Genomic DNA, 16,858 nt, shown 5'->3' with positions numbered 1-16,858 from the left:
CTTCTTCAGACTTTAAAACGCATTTTTACTGACGTGTAAACGGGCCAAACAAAGAACAATGTTATTCCACTCTGAAAAGGGTCAAAAATCATTTTGACGTGTCGTCCTGTGATGAGGAAACTTTCTGTGATTTAGATTTTAAAAAACACAATAAATGTCGTCAAATTAAGCTGCTTCTTCAGGAAACCGTCTTCAATCCTCTCTCTTACCCCCCAGTTCCCCACGTCCTCAGTGCCGCCTGGCGGACCGCGGCGCAGGTGGATAACATGGAAAACTGGGGGTTAGAGTTTTATCTTAATGTTTAAGTGGAGGATTGTTGAAGCTCGTTTCAGAGGATTAGCGAGAAGCTGGAAAACAGAGAAAGTGTTGTTTTTTTTTTGCACGGTCTGAATCAGGATTGTTTTCAGAGTTTTCTGAGGCCTTCACCTGAATCTGAGAGGGGAAGCAGCACTGTTGGCACAAAAAAAAAAACAAGGTAAACTCCTTTAACCCTCCCACAAAAACTCCCCCCCCCCCCCCCCCCCAACACTTCATCATTTCAGAGAAGACCAAATGTTTGCAAAGAAACACTTTTATTTTTTATTTTTTTTTCACTTGACATATTTATAGAAAAAAAACACATTTTTACTCCCTCCCTTCTGCCCCTCTGTCCCCCCCCTCCCCCCCTCTGTCCCCCCTCCTCTGGTCTCAGGAGCTGGAGGGGTTGGGCAGGTCGAACACGATGGGGGGGTTGGTGGGCTGGAAGCTGACGGTGCAGGTGGAGGCGTTGATGAACGTCGTGTAGCCGTCTGTCATGATGCCGTAGCCTGAGGGAGCGAGGAGGAAGTCCAAGTCAGTCACTCAAAAACAGACGTACTGTCCCTTTAAATCACTGACTCGTACGCCTTCATACAAACTAGACTGAACCTGATTCTCCGTACCTTCATGAATGCCTCCGAAAGCGTGAAGTTTGGGTCTCACTCTCTTCTGCACCGTGTTCAGAAGCTCCACGCAGCCGACCCGCTGCAGCTCTTTGGGAACCCAATCTCTGAAACCTGCACGCACAAAAACGCACTTTTAACTCCATGACATCGACACATTTCATCACACGTTACACTTCCAAGGTCAGAGGTCAGATTCAACCCAACCCCCCCATTCGCAGCATCTGTCACGCTGGAGCAAAATCGAGTTTCCATCCAATCAAAGAGCAGCAACCGTCCGAATGCGAGAGGGAGGAAATGACTCGATAAAGCCCGATGGAGAGCGAGAGAGAGAAAACCAGACGTACGGAGGAAAACAAATATTGAATCACAGAGCGGCATGACAAAAACTGTTTACTGTAACACACACACACACACACACACACACACACACACACACACACACAATATGTTACACGCTCATCAGCGATGGCGCGCTGTGATTGGTTCACTGGACTCACCGAGCGGCGGGCCGTGGGTCATCAGGATGTCGATGCCTTCAGGGACCTGGTTCCACTTGTCCAGCAGAGACTGACCTCGAGGCAGGTTGAACCCCCAGCCGTTAAACCACGGAGTCCTGCGGAGACGGAGGGACAGAGGTCAGAGGTCAGGAGACAGCAGGTATGAACAGCCGGAGCAGCAACAGTGACGGTCATCGTGTTTATTTACTAAATTCACTTCTTCAAAAGCTTCACACTTTAACGGCTGGAAAGACGAGTCGAGTCTGTGGACGAGGCGTCACAAAGACGTGAAGATAAGAAAATAACTTTGAAGGTTTGAAAAGGTAAAAATAGAAAAGATAAAGAGAAGAAACCACGTTGAACTCATTTCAGACTCTGCACGGCCGGCTGAGCAGGCCGACTGGCAAACTACTCCAAAGTGAGTTTGTGAACAGCAGGGAGCCACATCATGCGTCACCCCCCCCCCCCCCCCTCCCTCTCTCTCTGCTACTCAACACATCCAGGTTGATTGACAGCAGACGGGCCACCTCCGGCAGCCTGGATGGGAGTCTGCAGCTCCGGGGTGACAGGCAGCTTCCCAGCCTTCTCCAGGCAGACACAAAGGAAAGCTCGACGTGCAGGAGACGGGACGAGGGAGGGATGGAAACAGATGGAGGAAGAAAACCAGCCGCACAGAGGTAGAGGGGGGGGGAGGGGGGAGGGAGTCGAGTCCGGCTGATAAATTGAGCCTTCATTTACCACGATAGTGTTAACGACAGAAGAAGACCTGAGTGTAGAAGATGACCTGCTGCAACAAGACAGGAAATAATCCGCTCGCTCTGACTAGACTTTTAAAGAGGAGTCGCTCATGTGTCTGCAGTCATCCAGCGATGCTGCGGGGAAATCAGGGCGCCACAAACATCAATAAGCTTTGTTACAGTGAGGGATGGATGCTCCCGCGCAGCAAATCAATACTTATTGTTCGACTGGAGGGCCGAGCAGACTCCAGATGTGTAAAACACGAGATCCCTCCTGGTTCCTTTCAGAACACAGCCGCACGTGCTCAGCCGGGCCGAGACCGAAGAGAGCATCCGAGCGTGTGCGAGGTCTGCAGCTCGAGCAGTATCGAGTGTTTCTGCGCCCAGACCTGCAACGCTGGCTCTTTGATTTGCTCGCTCGCTCGCCGCCGCCGCTCTCTCGCTCGGTGGAGAGCTGAGAAATGAGGTTAGAAATGAAATGTGAGGAGCGCGCGGGGGAGTGAAGGCCACAGACTGAACTGATTAATTAGAACTAATCACACAAATCGCAGCTAATGGAAGTCTAATGGATTACTGGGAAGACTCCTCAGATGGAAATAACGCTGCAGCAGAAAACGTGGCGAGCAGTGAATCAGAGCGGAGCTGCTCCGGATCAGCCGGCCGAACATGAAAAGCACCAGCAGGATATTTATCTCGCTCTGGTTTTTTGACTAATAGCGACGAGGCCAAACTTTGAAAAATGGCCGAACGCGTTTATTTCCTCTCCATTCAGGAAACAAATTGTGTTTTTTTTTCTCGCAGCAGAAATAAACCAACAGCTGGAGCGCTGACTCGGCTCCGTGTTTCACATGTTTTCTCCCACATAAACACATTCATCTGCGGAGATGAAACACGACCCCGGACACGCGGCGTGGATCCAGAGCCGGCCCGTGAAAGGTACTGACTGAATGCAGAGCTCGCCGCTGCCGGCCTCGACGCCACAATGGCCCCATTGTTGGCTGTCTGCCTGAAATATACCTTCCATGGAAGTGCATTTGTTAACCTCGGCCAAGATTAATGACACAGCGGTCACATAAAGGAGAGATTGTTTCCTGTGCGGCTGTGACACAGCTTTTACTATTATACTGTACTGCTGTGTGTGTGTGTGTGTGTGTGTGTGTGTGTGTGTGTGTGTGTGTGTGTGTGGGCAGAGTGTGCGTCCAGCAGCTTCTGAGTGGGACGCGAGTGTTGAACAGAATGTACACCACCAGTCTGTTCTCAATGTATGCATGGCGACCTATAGAGTGTGTGTGTGTGTGTGTGTGTGTGTGTGTGTGTGTGTGCGTTATTATCAGACTACACTCATAGCCCATGACATTCGCCATCTGGAAGTCGTCGCCGTGGCAACAAAGGAGAAGCGTCTGGAGGCAGACACAGTGGGGAAGTAATGCGGCGTCACAGAAATAGAAGCAAGAAAGAAGAAGAAGAAAAAAAAAAAAAGAGGAGGAGGAAGGAGGCGATGTCGAGAGAGAAGGACGACGACGACGAACGACGTGCAAAGCTAAAAATCGGAGAATTTACATCCGCGCCACCAAGATTTATTTTGACCTCCCGTTTTAAAACATTTTTAAAAGTGAACAAGAAAAGGAAGGAACATAAACCGTGTGCGCATCGTGACAACATGCATCGACCCCCCCTGCCCCATCCTACTCCCCCCCTCCTGAGGGAATCAAAGGATGGAAAAACAGCTCAGGCTGCAGAGCAGCTGAAGCAGACAGAAGCCGTTTAGCCCTCGTGTGCAGAACGTCAATATTCAATTAGGCCGGTGGACATCATTAGGAGGACGGGGCGGACTCTCTCCGGGCCTGACATCGCCTCTTAACCCCCCTGGAACCGCAGTCTCTGAATCCCTGGACGGCCTATGATACCCCAACAACCCCCCCCCCCCCAAAATCACACACACACAGTGTATCACACACACACAGTGTATCACACACACACATCCCTCCCTAAATGGAGCATAAAAAAAAGGATTAATTTGACCTCACTATTTAATTGTTGTTTCTATTTTTGTTCCCAAATTAAAAATCATCACAAACATGAATGTCCCATTTTAAGTTTTGAAAAGTGACTTTAAGTTTAAAAACATCCACTGAGGATTTGCTGCTTCGGTCTTTTTCAAACACAGGACAGACAGGAAGTCATGACATGACTCAGTGATTAAAACTCTTACGCTCATTTTATTTCAACACGTTGGCATGAGACGCGTGCTGAAGGAGGCCGTATGACCCGTTCATTTAGAGGTCAGACGGTGGCTGGAAAGGGTCAAAAAATCAGGGGAAAAAAAAAGAGAGCGGGAAAGGATCTGCAGGTCGGACTTGAACCCAGCCTGTCCGTCTGCAGGACGACAGCGTCCCCACCCCGGACCACTGGCGCCTCCAAATGTCAAAACTGCTTTTTGTGCTCTGCCTTCAGATCTCGAGACGTGGCGTGCACCGCATGCGTCCAAAACATTTCAACCAGTCCGCGGCCCCGAGGTCGACCGAGAACTAACGAGTAACTCCAGTGGAGCTAAAGGTCATCGTGCAGGTGATAAATAAAAGTCCTCGTGGCGCTCGGATCCTGGGACTCTGACACGGCGTGATTTGAAGCATCATGACGAATCTTATTTTATTAACACGAGACACGGAGCGACGACCAAAATACTCTGAAGACATTTCAGATCCAGACAGCCGTGTATGTGTGACTGTGTGTGTGTGTGTGTGTGTGTGTGTGTGTGTGTGTGTGTGTGTGTGTGTGTGTGTGTGTGTGTGTGTGTGTGTGTGAGAGATTTGGTTGTGTTAAGAGCAGGAATAAGATCGAAACATGTCTCAGGTAAAAGTACGATCCTGCATCTAAAAGCCGGAGAACAGGTGCATCCTGGGATATGAGCCAACAAGCTGCACCGTGACCAGCACAGAGATGAAACAGGAGAGTGTGTGTGTGTGTGTGTGTGTGTGCAGGTACAGCGATCCATCGTGTCTGACCTCTGAGTCAGAGCGGCCCCGGGGTCAGAGGGGGGAGGGGCCTCATTGATCAACCTGTCAGAACCAATGAGGAGGGCCATGTTAATGGGACTTTTATAAGGCCCGCGGGACGCAGCACCTGACACTCAGGGCTGCAGGAGTATGTGCAAAGCAGAGTGCATACGTGTGTGTGTGTGTGTGTGTGTGTGTGTGTGTGTGTGTGTGTAATCCCAGGGTCCAGGTAGCCTTATTAAAAGGAGCCAAGTGGAGACTCTGGCTTGGTTTTGACAAATGGCCTCTCAACACCAAGGCCACCTTTGCAAACTTTGGGGACGAGGTAGAAGGCGAAGTCACAAGGGTGAAGGGGCCGTGTGTGTGTGTGTGTGTGTGTGTTTGTGTGTGTGCTCTGCTCTGGCCCGGCACTAATAACCTGTGCCTAGTGACTGATGGAGTGTGGAATGGATTAATCTCGCTGCCGTCATGTTGCCAAGCTCGGAGGCGCTAAGGGTTAGCCACCAGACTTAGCCCGCTTAGGAAAGGCTACTACCATGGGGACAGGGTTGGTTAACACACACAAACATGTAAACACACATACGCACACACACACACTCTCCCCAGGGTTGTTTCTCCACGCTGAGATACAGCCAGCTGCAGTTTGACCTGCCGGCCGCCGACGTAAAACAACCGCTGCATCGGCCAGGAGACACCTCACAGCAAACACAGCTGCTCTCAGCGACCCAGCAGCCTCCAGATATCCACTGCACACACACACACACACACACACACACACACACACACACACACACACACACACACACACACACACACACACACACACACACACACACACACACACACACACACACACACACACACACACACACACACACACACACACACACACACACACACACACACACACACACACACACACACACACACACACACACACACACACACACACACACACACACACACACAGGTCTTCAGTGCATGTGAAGACAGAGAAACGAGGGGCAAAGAAAAAGGAAAGATTGAGGAAGGAGGGCAGGTGACCTCACATAGGAGCAGGAAATCAAAAGAAAGTAGGAATGTTTGGATTGTATCCCCCGCCATCATTAAATATCCAACAGACTGAAACACACACACACACACACACACACACACTCGGCCTCGGGAGATACACCTGATTCAAATCTGTCAAAGATTACAGCAACTGAAACTGGATCATTCAAAAACTGGGGCAGCACATCTTTGCTCGTCTCGCACCGGCCTGATCGCGTCCCCCTCCAAAACACAGCGCAGCACACACTGATCTACGTGGTTGTTTGAAACCTGCAGGCGTGTGTGAGTCCACACGGATGTGTGTCGACAGGCGGGGTTGGGGAGACGCAGCTCGGTGGGAACGCGGATGTGAACATGGGAGTGGAAACACTTTGAAGTATGGATCTGGAAACCAGAGAGCAGACTAATAACGAGGAGGGGGAATCAGGGTCCTATTCAGAGTCTGTATGGGGGGGGGGGGGGGCAGGGGGGCAGGGGGCCGAGACCTATTCAACCTGCCCTGAGACACAGGGACAAGGGTCTCATTACCCTCCTCCAGCCTCCGTGAACTTGATCCTTGAGAACAATGACGGAGGGGGGAGGGGAACATCTCTGGGAAATAAGTGAGCTCTCCTCGTTGACAAAAACTGACAGGCAGGGTTTCATTTCCCCGCGCTGCTCCGAGGACTAGACCTGCCCCCCCCTTCCCTCCCCCCTCCCTGCCCTCCCTGCCCCCCCTTCACGTTTCAACAAGGTGATCTGAAAATGGAATAAACGCCCTCTGTTCGTTACACAGGTGTATCTTTTCAGGCAGATTAAAAGCTGCGCCCTCTCCCTCGCTCGCTGCTTTTCTTCGTCGGCACAAAGGCCACAGCTCCGGGTCTGCAAGTTAATTAAAAAAAAAAAAAAAACATTTGAAAAAGCCGTTTGAACATCTCAAACTTTCATTTAGGACTTTACAATACAGAGAGCAGAAAAACGGGATGAAAGAAAATTATTGAAAAAAAAAAAAAAAAAAAGGGGAAGCATTGTGTCGTCTGGCCTTTTGCTCGTCATTGTGCCGGTTCAGGCTCGAAGGTCTGCTCCTCTTCACACTCGGCACAGAAAAGAGGAAGAAAGACCAAAACAAATCGAGGTGCTTTCACGTGAATTAGCCCGGAGTGGTGACGCTACAAGTTGAGTTATACAAACGGTTCCACTGGAATAAAAGCCCGACCGGGACCCGGGTCATTCACTGTTCCTCTCTCTCTTATCTCGGAGAAAGCGAGTCCTTCATCCTTTTTTATGGAGAAACAAAAATCCCTCTGACAACTTGAAATAACACCGCTGTGTTGCTGCGGTGGGAGTTTTGAGATTGAAGGTTGTGATGAAGAAAGAAATCAATTCAGCTCAACCGTTAAAAGTTGATATCCTTCTTCACAGAGCAGCGGCACAATGCTAGCTCATGCTAATGTAGCCTCAAGCTAAGGTGAAGCTAACACCTGACGCAGCTCTGAACAGGTCGTCCATCCACGCACAGAGAGGAGGAAGAGGAAGAATCCAACACACCGCCGCCCTCTTCTCTCGACACATTGATTTTTCAAAATAAAAGCATTTGGGCATTTTGTAAAAAGAAATCAAACCACATCCAGTATCAAGATTTGGTTACCGAGGAGGCGACTCGAGAGACAGATTGTCGGCCATCTTCAGATTTTCTCAGCGAACATTAACAAATCAAACTGCGTGCTGCTTTGATTTCTCTGAGGCTGGGTGGAAATCTCACAGCCTCTCTCACAAAAACCCGGGAGCAAGCGAACCCTTCCTCGTCTCTACGTGACAGGCCTGGCAAGCTTTACTGCAAGGGGTCAAAGGTCGAGGGGGGGTTAAAGGCAACAGGAAGTGCCACAGGGTCAATCCAGTGCAGATACATGGCACTTCTGTTCGTGGTCATTGTCTCGACCTTACAAGGAGTGGATGCTGGCGGGGGGCACGGAGACTCGGCAGCAACAATGAGCACAGGAAAGAACACAAACTGGCATTGTTAGTTTGATGGTGCTTGTACTGAAAGAGCCGGAACACACACACACACACACACACACACACACACACACACACACACACACACACACACACACACACACACACACACACACACACACACACACACACACACACACACACACACACACACACACACACACACACACACACACACACACACACACACACACACACACACACACACACACACACACACACACACACACACACACACACACACACACACACACACACACACACACACACACCGCTCAATCAATGAATGTTTTTAAAATGGATTGAATACTTTTCAGTGGTGCATAACTAAACATGCGAGTGTTTGCTGATGGAGAAAAGAAAACAAACAAGTGTTGTTGGTTTGAGACTGATGCACTAGCTAACAAACATTCAAATCTACCAGAAACATGTCAGCCTGTGAACGGATCATTCTTTGCATCTTGTACGTGGACAGATGAGAAAAATGACACATGAATGAATCTTGTGCTGTCGGTGGTGACTGTATTTCATATCAGCTGATTTAAAGTCATGTGTCATGTGACAAACTGCCTCGTTTCACAGCGAGCTAAAGGGAGATGAAAAACTACCTCGGAAAATCCCACGGATGAAAAACATCGTGTTTGGTCTGCACGGCTTGAGTTGTCTGACTGTTTTATTTGTATTATTATTATTTTATTCTTTATCATGAAGCTTTCAGCTGATAGACACAAATATGGTAAACGGTCTTTAAAGCTCCTTTCTAGTCTTTAACCGTTGAGTGAAGCAGAGGAAGCTACTTGGGGTGAAGTGCCTTGCCCAAGGACACACTGGACATTTGGCTGCAGGAGCTGGGGATTGAACCGCCGACCTTCCAGCTGAAACACCCATGGAGTTCTTCAGGATGTGAGCACATCTTCATCTCCACAGGATGAGTCTAAAAACGTTGATAGATACTTTGATAGAAATAAGTGAGTTTGGATTTTATCGTCTGACGCTGATAAAAGGTCACGGTTTTCCCACCTTCTATTTACGACTACATCCCTGCTGACACTCGGGTGTTCCTACCACCCACCTCGGGTGTCTAAATCCAGCGAGCGGAGATAAGCAGAGTCCCCCCCCCCCCCCCTCCCGTCCTTGCTGCAGAGGTCAGCAGGAAGGAAAGGAAGCACTGCACTCCGATGTGAATGCTATCACCGGCGAGCAGGATCCAATAGGTAGGCTGGCCTTCTGTTTGTGGAGCTGTTGTACGAGACGTGATTGATGGATCGGGACGGACACGTCTGCCTCGCTGTGTGGACGGAGACAAAGTGTTTGAGAGGCGTTCATGGTCGCCGTGGTTTCCCACGAGGTCAACAGGAGACGTGATGGGGATGACATCATCCGAAAGCCAGAAGCTTTAAGATGAACCGTCCCAAAAATGTGGATTCCTCACGTCACTTTCTGGCTGTACGCGTGTGACTGGAACACATTTCAGGTCTGACCTGCAGGACATCAGACAGAGCGGAACGAGGGGGGGCGGACTTAAAATCGTTGCTCCCCAAGCTCAGGACTGAACTTTAAGATCACAAATTAGAAAAAAGACTCAATGAGCTTATTTGATGCTTTAAAGATGGTTTACTGCTTCAAAAAAGGTTGAAGAAGAAGATGATTTGCTTTAAAGATTTTTGGATATTTCTTAAAACTCTTCAGTTATTTTTTGGCTTTAAGGCTCCCCCACTTTAGAGACAGGACTGAGGATAAAGCCAGACACATCAACCACTAGACTCTACTTTACAAAGGTTACCACCGACCCTGCTAACCATTTATTCTTCATTCTTTGCTACTCGATTTTTGCACCTTTTAACAGTAAATCTGGGAAAACACATCCTCCAGGTCCTGGAAACTTCCCGAAGAATTCAGCAATCACAATGGCTCAGACTTGGGCCAAACACCGATGTGGGGCTGATAAGGTCTGGCTCGTTCTCCATGAAGGTGTTGGTACCCAGAACATTTCTTTGAAGGAGCTGGCGACAATGTGATGTTGAAACAGGAAAAGGGCCTGACCCAAACTGGTGGCACAAAGTTAGAAAAACACGATTGTGTGAAGTTGTGGAGCTCTCTTTGAGCAGGAGAGGCACAGGATGAAAGCAGCGCTGAATCAGTGCACTTACACATGCAGTATACAGAGGGCCGAGCTTTACGTGCGGCTTGCTTTTAGAAGAAGAAAATAACACGTGGAGCAGCCTGATTGAGCTCTTAGCGCCTCTCCATCTTAAATCATTGATGCTCTCTCATTTCTAAAACTTGCCAGAAAACTCTTGCACCTCTTTTCACTCTATCAAAGAACTCGCAGCACTTTAGCATCCACGATACGTTCCTATCCAGACATGTTGTCATTGATGGCATCACTTATTCATCTGAGCTCCTGCAGCGGCAGCACTTAGGTTGGTGACCTTTCACACCGATGCACAATAATGGCCAGGAGAGCAGGGAACGCTCGGAGCTGGGATCTATGTTTAGGCTGTAAAAAAAAAAAAAAAAAAGGAAGAGTAACTTGTGGTAAAAGGTGCAGCTAATGCAGGGCTGCTACACCTCAGGCCACAGCAGCTGGGGACACGGGGCTTCCTCTGCCTTTCAAATATTTATCCCCTCGTAGCGCGAGACTCAGCATGGGACAGAAAACAAGATGAAGTCCTGCTGGCGGCGGGATCTGCCAGTTTACACACCAGCACAAACAGAGCAGAGGCAAAACAAACAGAGCGCCACGGCACTTTGAGACCTGGAGTTTAAAGCATCTCCTCTGTTGGACGAGCAGGTAGCCGCAGGTCGGGTTCAGGGTGGGTGGGCTGACAGATCGCCGTCACTCCCCCCGGCTGCTAGCTGAGCCATCTCGGGCTCCCTTCCCGGGGATTGTGATTGCATTTTATAGCCCGGAGCGGCCTCCTCGTGTCATGTCCCCCCTCCTCGCGTCGCAGACATCTGGTCAGCTCTGAGCTCTTCTGGACTCCCCTGCGCTCCCCGCTGTGCTGGATCGTTTGATTAAGCCTGCATCACACTCAAAGCTCCTTCCTCCCTCCGTACCTGCAGACCTGCTTCCCAGCGGCCTTGAAGTCACACGACGACCGCTATACGATTTTTTTGCCGCATCTTTTACCAACCAAAAAATTCACAGGAGCTAATTACCCAGGAGTCACTATGTCCCCTCAACTCTTCGTCATACACATCTGACGGAGAGGCACGCCGTCAGAATCTGAGCGGCACAGCGTCAACATGACAGAAGGACGCACTTATGTCTGATTGGAATAAAATGCTGAGACGATCAAATCAGCCTCGACTTTGTTGGAAGTCGCTGCAGAACACTAAATTACTCCAACCAATCAGAAACGTTCATTGCTACAAGCCCCACCTTCTCACTTCTGGAGGATACCTGGTTTTGTTCAGATGTTTATTTTGTTGAGTTATAAAATGTGTTTGTATCCAGTCACTCAGCTGTTCAAGGTCTGAGTTCCTCTCTGCAGGTTGTTTCTACGACGTTCGGCACCTTTTGTTTGTTAGTCTTAATGACTTCATGTTTAATTCTCTTCTCAATATAGCCGGGGCACAAATCAACTTTATCTAGTTTGGATTTTTTCTGGGTCTTTTTTAGATTTCAACATTGAGAAAAAGAAAAAAAAACATTTCTGTATTTGTTTTAAATTAAATTTGGTGTAAGATTCCTTCACACTGAGAAGCTCCTCATTTATTAACGAGTGGCGCTCCAACGGGAGCTTGTTGGTGTGTGGATCTTTGCTTTGTGTTGTTTTTGATGCAGCACCCAGCGAGGGATGAGATACGTCACCGAACCTCTCGCCTACCTGCCCCATCTGTTAGCCGCCACGCTCTTCATTTCCTCTTTCCTGTTAGTGCAGGTATGCTGTTAACGGGCGAGGCGCCATTAATTCAGCAGGTACAGAGAGAGAGAGGACGACCCCGTCTCTCAGACGCTGTGGTGCAGCCGTGTTTTCTAACGGGCCTGGCAGGAGACTTGCGCTGTGTTTACACAGAGGCATCTCTGAGCTGGTATTAATAATAGAGCCACTTAGCATTCAGAGGCACCGGCCTCAGCCACGCTGTTTGTTTCACAGGTCATTAAATTTATGCCGCAGCCCTAATGTTCATTACAGCAGCAAACTGGCCAGGGGTCTGTAACACTCGCTCACTGTCTTTAATCCCCCGCTGTATTCCTCACACCGGCTCGCTTTTCATCCCTCGCTCACATCTCAGTCCATTTGCTCCACAACAATCTTTTCCTGCTTTAATTAAAGGAATTGCAGCAGTGTGTCCACGTTTCTTCTCTCTCTCTCCACACACACACACACACACACACACACACACACACACACACACACACACACACACACACACACACACACACACACACACACACACACACACACACACACACACACACACACACACACACACACACACACACACACACACACACACACACACACACACACACACACACACACACACACACACACACACACACACACACACGCACACACACACACACCATGACCATGTTGACGATACTTTTCAAACACGGCGCATAATTTAAAACACACGCTTGGACAAACGTTTAAGGGTGGAAGAAATGGAAGCGTTTAAAAAAAAAGAAGAGCATCGCCCATCAGAGGTGGCACAAAGCTGCTGCTGCTGCTGTTAAGACAAGTTGTGCCCAGTTTCACCTTCGCACGCCGCCGCCACCGCCACCGGCTGGCTTATTCTGCCTCCACACTGTGAACAGACCAAAGTCACGGCTAACAGAGGCTGGAGGTCAAAAAGGAAAAAGACACAAGATGCACACAATGTGAAAACTCATTAAGGGGTTTTACAAGGTTTCAGAGAGTAGAAAACAGCGGGGGGGGGGGGGGGGGTCTATAAGCGACCAGGGAGACACAGAAATGAGTTCATGATGCAGGAAAATCCCCCCTTCTTCTCATTTTCCTGACATGTTCTCCTTCTTTTCTGCACCTTTTCTTTTTTTTTTTTGGCTTCTCATTAATGAATTTAGCAGAAAAAAAAAAAAGAAAAAACATCAATCCAACAATCCGCAGCAAACGGGATGAAGAAGCAAACAAAGCAGCTCTGATGGGGACTAAAAGCACGGGGCACATTAAACATGCAAACACTACAAAAATAAATAAAAAATCCAGATTCACGTTAAAGCCACAGAAAGCAGCTCGCTCCCACCGGCACCAGCCGCCCACCAATCTCTCCATTATTCCTTAATGCGTCTGATTATTCTCTTTAGGAAGAAGAGAAAAACACACAGCGGCTCGGAGTGGAGCAGGAGCGAACACAAACAGTTTAGGGAGCGAGCAAACACTCTGTTTCATCTAATTAATCCACTCGGAAATGTAGCGCGCTTTGAAGGCCGCCGCTGGAGGAAGCAGGCGGCGAGCGGACCAGCGGAGGGAAAGTGAAAAGAGTCTTTACAGGAGGAAGCTGCGCGGGCGGGTTAATGCATCGAGTCCGCTCAGTGTCTTCACTCCTTCAGGAGCGAGACGAACAAACTGAAGACATACAGAAAAATAAAGGAATGTGTTTCATTCAAAGATAACTTTGAGTCTTTTACACCGCAGGTCACACACACACATTCACACACACACATTCACACACACACTGTTTACTAATCCATTCCCACAGCAGCAGCAGCAGGAGGAGGAGGAGGAGGAGGAAGCTGGGGTTAAGGCCTCCTTTCTCCGTCCCTTCTCTTTGACACCTTTGTTTTATTTCTTCTTCTGCTCATCTTTTATCCCTTTGAATTCATTCTATATTGCAAATGTATTTTTTTTCCCATCTCATGTAAGCTGTTATTTTATCTGTTTTTCTGTGGTTGTCTTAAAGTGCTGAACAAATAAAGTTGGATTGGAAATGTCGACGTGTGGCTGCGCGAGCTGGGAATCGAACCCCCGACCTACGGCCACTGAGCCGCAAATTACGTCCATCTTTAAAGAGGAGACGCGCCCCCCCTCTCTGTCAGAGTGTCATCTGAGTGTTTTCAGTAAACGATCAGAGACTCGTGTGGCTCTCTAATTAAAGCTGATGCTACCGCTGAAACTCGCCAGACGCCCCCATCCCCCCCGGGGTCAAAGATCACGACGCAGCTCCTGACACAAGCAGGTAGGCAGCCACTGTGAAATGGGCTGAACAGCAGCCCCTCCTCCACCTCCTTAACCTGCTTCCCGTCCCTCGTCCTCCAATTCCCTTTCCACAGCTCCTCTCCAACTTTTGTCCTGACGAGCGAGCGAGCGAGCGAGAGAGAGAGAGAGAGCGCCTGCCTCTACACATTTATCCACTCAATGACATGGGAGAGAAAGAAAAGAGAGAGAGAGAGAAGAAAAGGAGGGAAAGAGGGAGGGGGTGGAAGGGGAAAGGCTTTCAAACAGCTGCAGCAGAACATCTATAGGAAACGCACTTCAGAGCGCTGAAAGAGCGGGAACGCCACAGTGAAGGCCGAGGCCGCCATCGAGGGCCAAACATGTCAGCGGGAAAAAAATAGAAAAAAAAAGAAATGGGGTTTGTGGAGAAATTAACTTCCTTGTATGCCTCTCTTATGAATGATCCTTTCTGGACAAAAGAGCGCTGTTGACCTTTGCATGTCTGTCCTTTAATAACAGAGTGGAAACGGACCTTGGTGGTTTTTCTCAAAGATAAAGAGAAGGGGGGGGGGGGGGGGGGTGGTCTAGGGTGGACCGTGGTGCTGAAGGAAGCCATTTATCATGATCACAAGAAACACAGAGAGAGAGAGAAAAAGGGGTCTGAACCGGAGTTAAAAAAAGATTCCCTGATGTTTCTCGGTCAAGTGCGAGTGAACTGGAGCTTGTAAATAGACGTCACATGAATTCAGAGGTCTCTTGTTTACAGGTCAGAGCTGTGGCAGCACGCCGACCTCCAGGTCAGACTCTGAAGGCTGCGGAGGAGGAGAATCAACCGCGCAGACGGTGCAACTTTATCCACAGTGTTTTCAGCCGCTTGGCTTTCTAAACACGAGTAACAGCCGGCTGTCAAGATGTCAAAACATCCTCCTCTTCCTCCTCCTCTTCCTCTTCCTCCTTCTCCTCTTCCTCCTCCTCCTCCTCTTCCTCCTTCTCCTCCTCCTCCTGCCGCGCCGCACAAACCTCGAACTTTGAGCGTGTAAATGCAATAAACTCCAGGAACAACACAACGCTCTCCTGCTGTTCTAATCAAACATTATCCTGATTCATCACTGATGAGGACGTTTAGCAGGAGGAAGTGTGCGAAGTGGCGTGCGAAGTGGCGTGCGAAGTGGCGTGCGAAGTGGCGTGCGAAGTGGCGTGCGAAGTGGCGTGCGGGTTAGCACGGCTCGAGGGGGTAAAGCTTTACGAGCTAGAAGCCGACTTGGCCTCATTCCTTTAAAACTCTAAATACTCTGAGCTAACGAGGAGATAACCAAACATATCGGGTCAAATGGAGGTCGATACTGATGTGTTTTTATCCATCGGGCGATTCTTCGGTCTATGGCGTCCGCTCTCCACGTGATCGAGACGAAGGCGGATTTCTGCGAGCGTCAGCGTCTTTCTCTCTGCTCATCGTAAGGGCGAGAGACTCTCACACGAGCGGAGACATGCAAACTGACAGGAACAATTAGCCCCAAGCCGGAGGCCTCCGTGTGTGTGTGTGTGTGCGTGTGTGTGTGCGTGTGTGTGTGTGCGCGTGCGTGTGTGTGTGTGTGCGTGTGTGTGTGTGTGTGTGTGTATCTAACCTCAGAGCAGCTGAAACACAGCCGTCTCCCTCCGTTATCACACATCGCTTCTTTTGTTCAGCGAGCGGCGACGTCAGGAAACACCACGAGAGACGTTAACGGATTAACGACTTGGTCTTCCATTAACGCCGCTCGGAGGACGGGAGAGCGGGAAGTCTAATTAAGCTGTTTTTTATGAAGCGTCAGATGTGACCAATAATGCTTCTACCAAAGACAGAAGACAAATCGATACGAGTCCTCAAATCCTGACATCTTGTGATGTTTTCCCAAAATCGATACCAAACTAAAAGACTCATCTGTCTTTTATTGGACCTGCCTGAAGTGTGGAGAAAATGTCAAAACAATACGCCAAGTGTCTTGATTTGAAAAAAAAAAAAAAGAAAAGAAAAAAAGATTTAAAGAGGAAAACAGGGAAGAAAAAGAAGAGCAGCTGGATGAGGTCTCTGAACAAAGGGAGGTGATCATGTGAGGCGATTAAAGAGCGATCATTGGACACGCCGATATCACTGAAGAGCATCATGAAGATGGTGGTGACAGGCGCGTCCGTGGAAATGTTTGGGATTTTTTCCCACGTTGGGCTACGTTGTCTCGTAAACGGGAAACGAGCACTTCCTGGTTTTAATAAAAAAAAAGAAAAAAAAAAAAGACGTGGGCAGAGTTTGAACATTAGAAGCGCCGAGTTTGAGAGGGCAGTGTCCTCTGTGGTGACGATCCACATCGTTGTTGTGGTTAACTTTTAATGCGTTACCATGGCAACACCTTCAATAGACAAAAAAAAAAACTAAAGAAAAAAAAACGCCACGTTTCTTCATCCAACAAGTTTTTTATATTGAGGGAGAGAAAAAAAAAAATCAGCTTCCTCCAGAAATAAAAACGTCTTTAATAAACACGACGACTTGACGAA

The 16,858-nt window shown here is 48.8% G+C and overlaps 1 protein-coding gene across 3 annotated transcripts in view; it reads right to left on the bottom strand.

The window, feature by feature from the left end:
• Positions 1–502: 502 nt before the first annotated feature.
• Positions 503–16,858, bottom strand: part of mpped2a (metallophosphoesterase domain containing 2a) — a 48,504-nt gene continuing 32,148 nt past the window's right edge. For 2 of the 3 annotated variants that reach the window (XM_079339397.1, XM_079339398.1), the window contains exons 5-7: positions 1,421–1,536; positions 921–1,034; positions 504–806 (exon numbers count right to left, since the gene is read on the bottom strand). In XM_079339397.1, the coding sequence (XP_079195523.1) occupies positions 688–806; positions 921–1,034; positions 1,421–1,536 (349 nt within the window). In that variant the 3' untranslated portion in view covers positions 504–687. Of the gene's footprint in view, positions 807–920; positions 1,035–1,420; positions 1,537–16,858 lie in introns of all 3 variants that reach the window. The other variant, XM_079339399.1, reaches the window with a different exon arrangement.

The sequence above is a fragment of the Symphodus melops genome (assembly GCF_947650265.1).
Source record: "Symphodus melops genome assembly, chromosome: 3".
In the NCBI taxonomy this organism is placed as follows: Eukaryota; Metazoa; Chordata; class Actinopteri; order Labriformes; family Labridae; genus Symphodus; species Symphodus melops.
The sequence above is the reverse complement of the archived record's forward strand: the minus strand, read 5'-3'. Positions and strand labels throughout refer to the sequence as shown.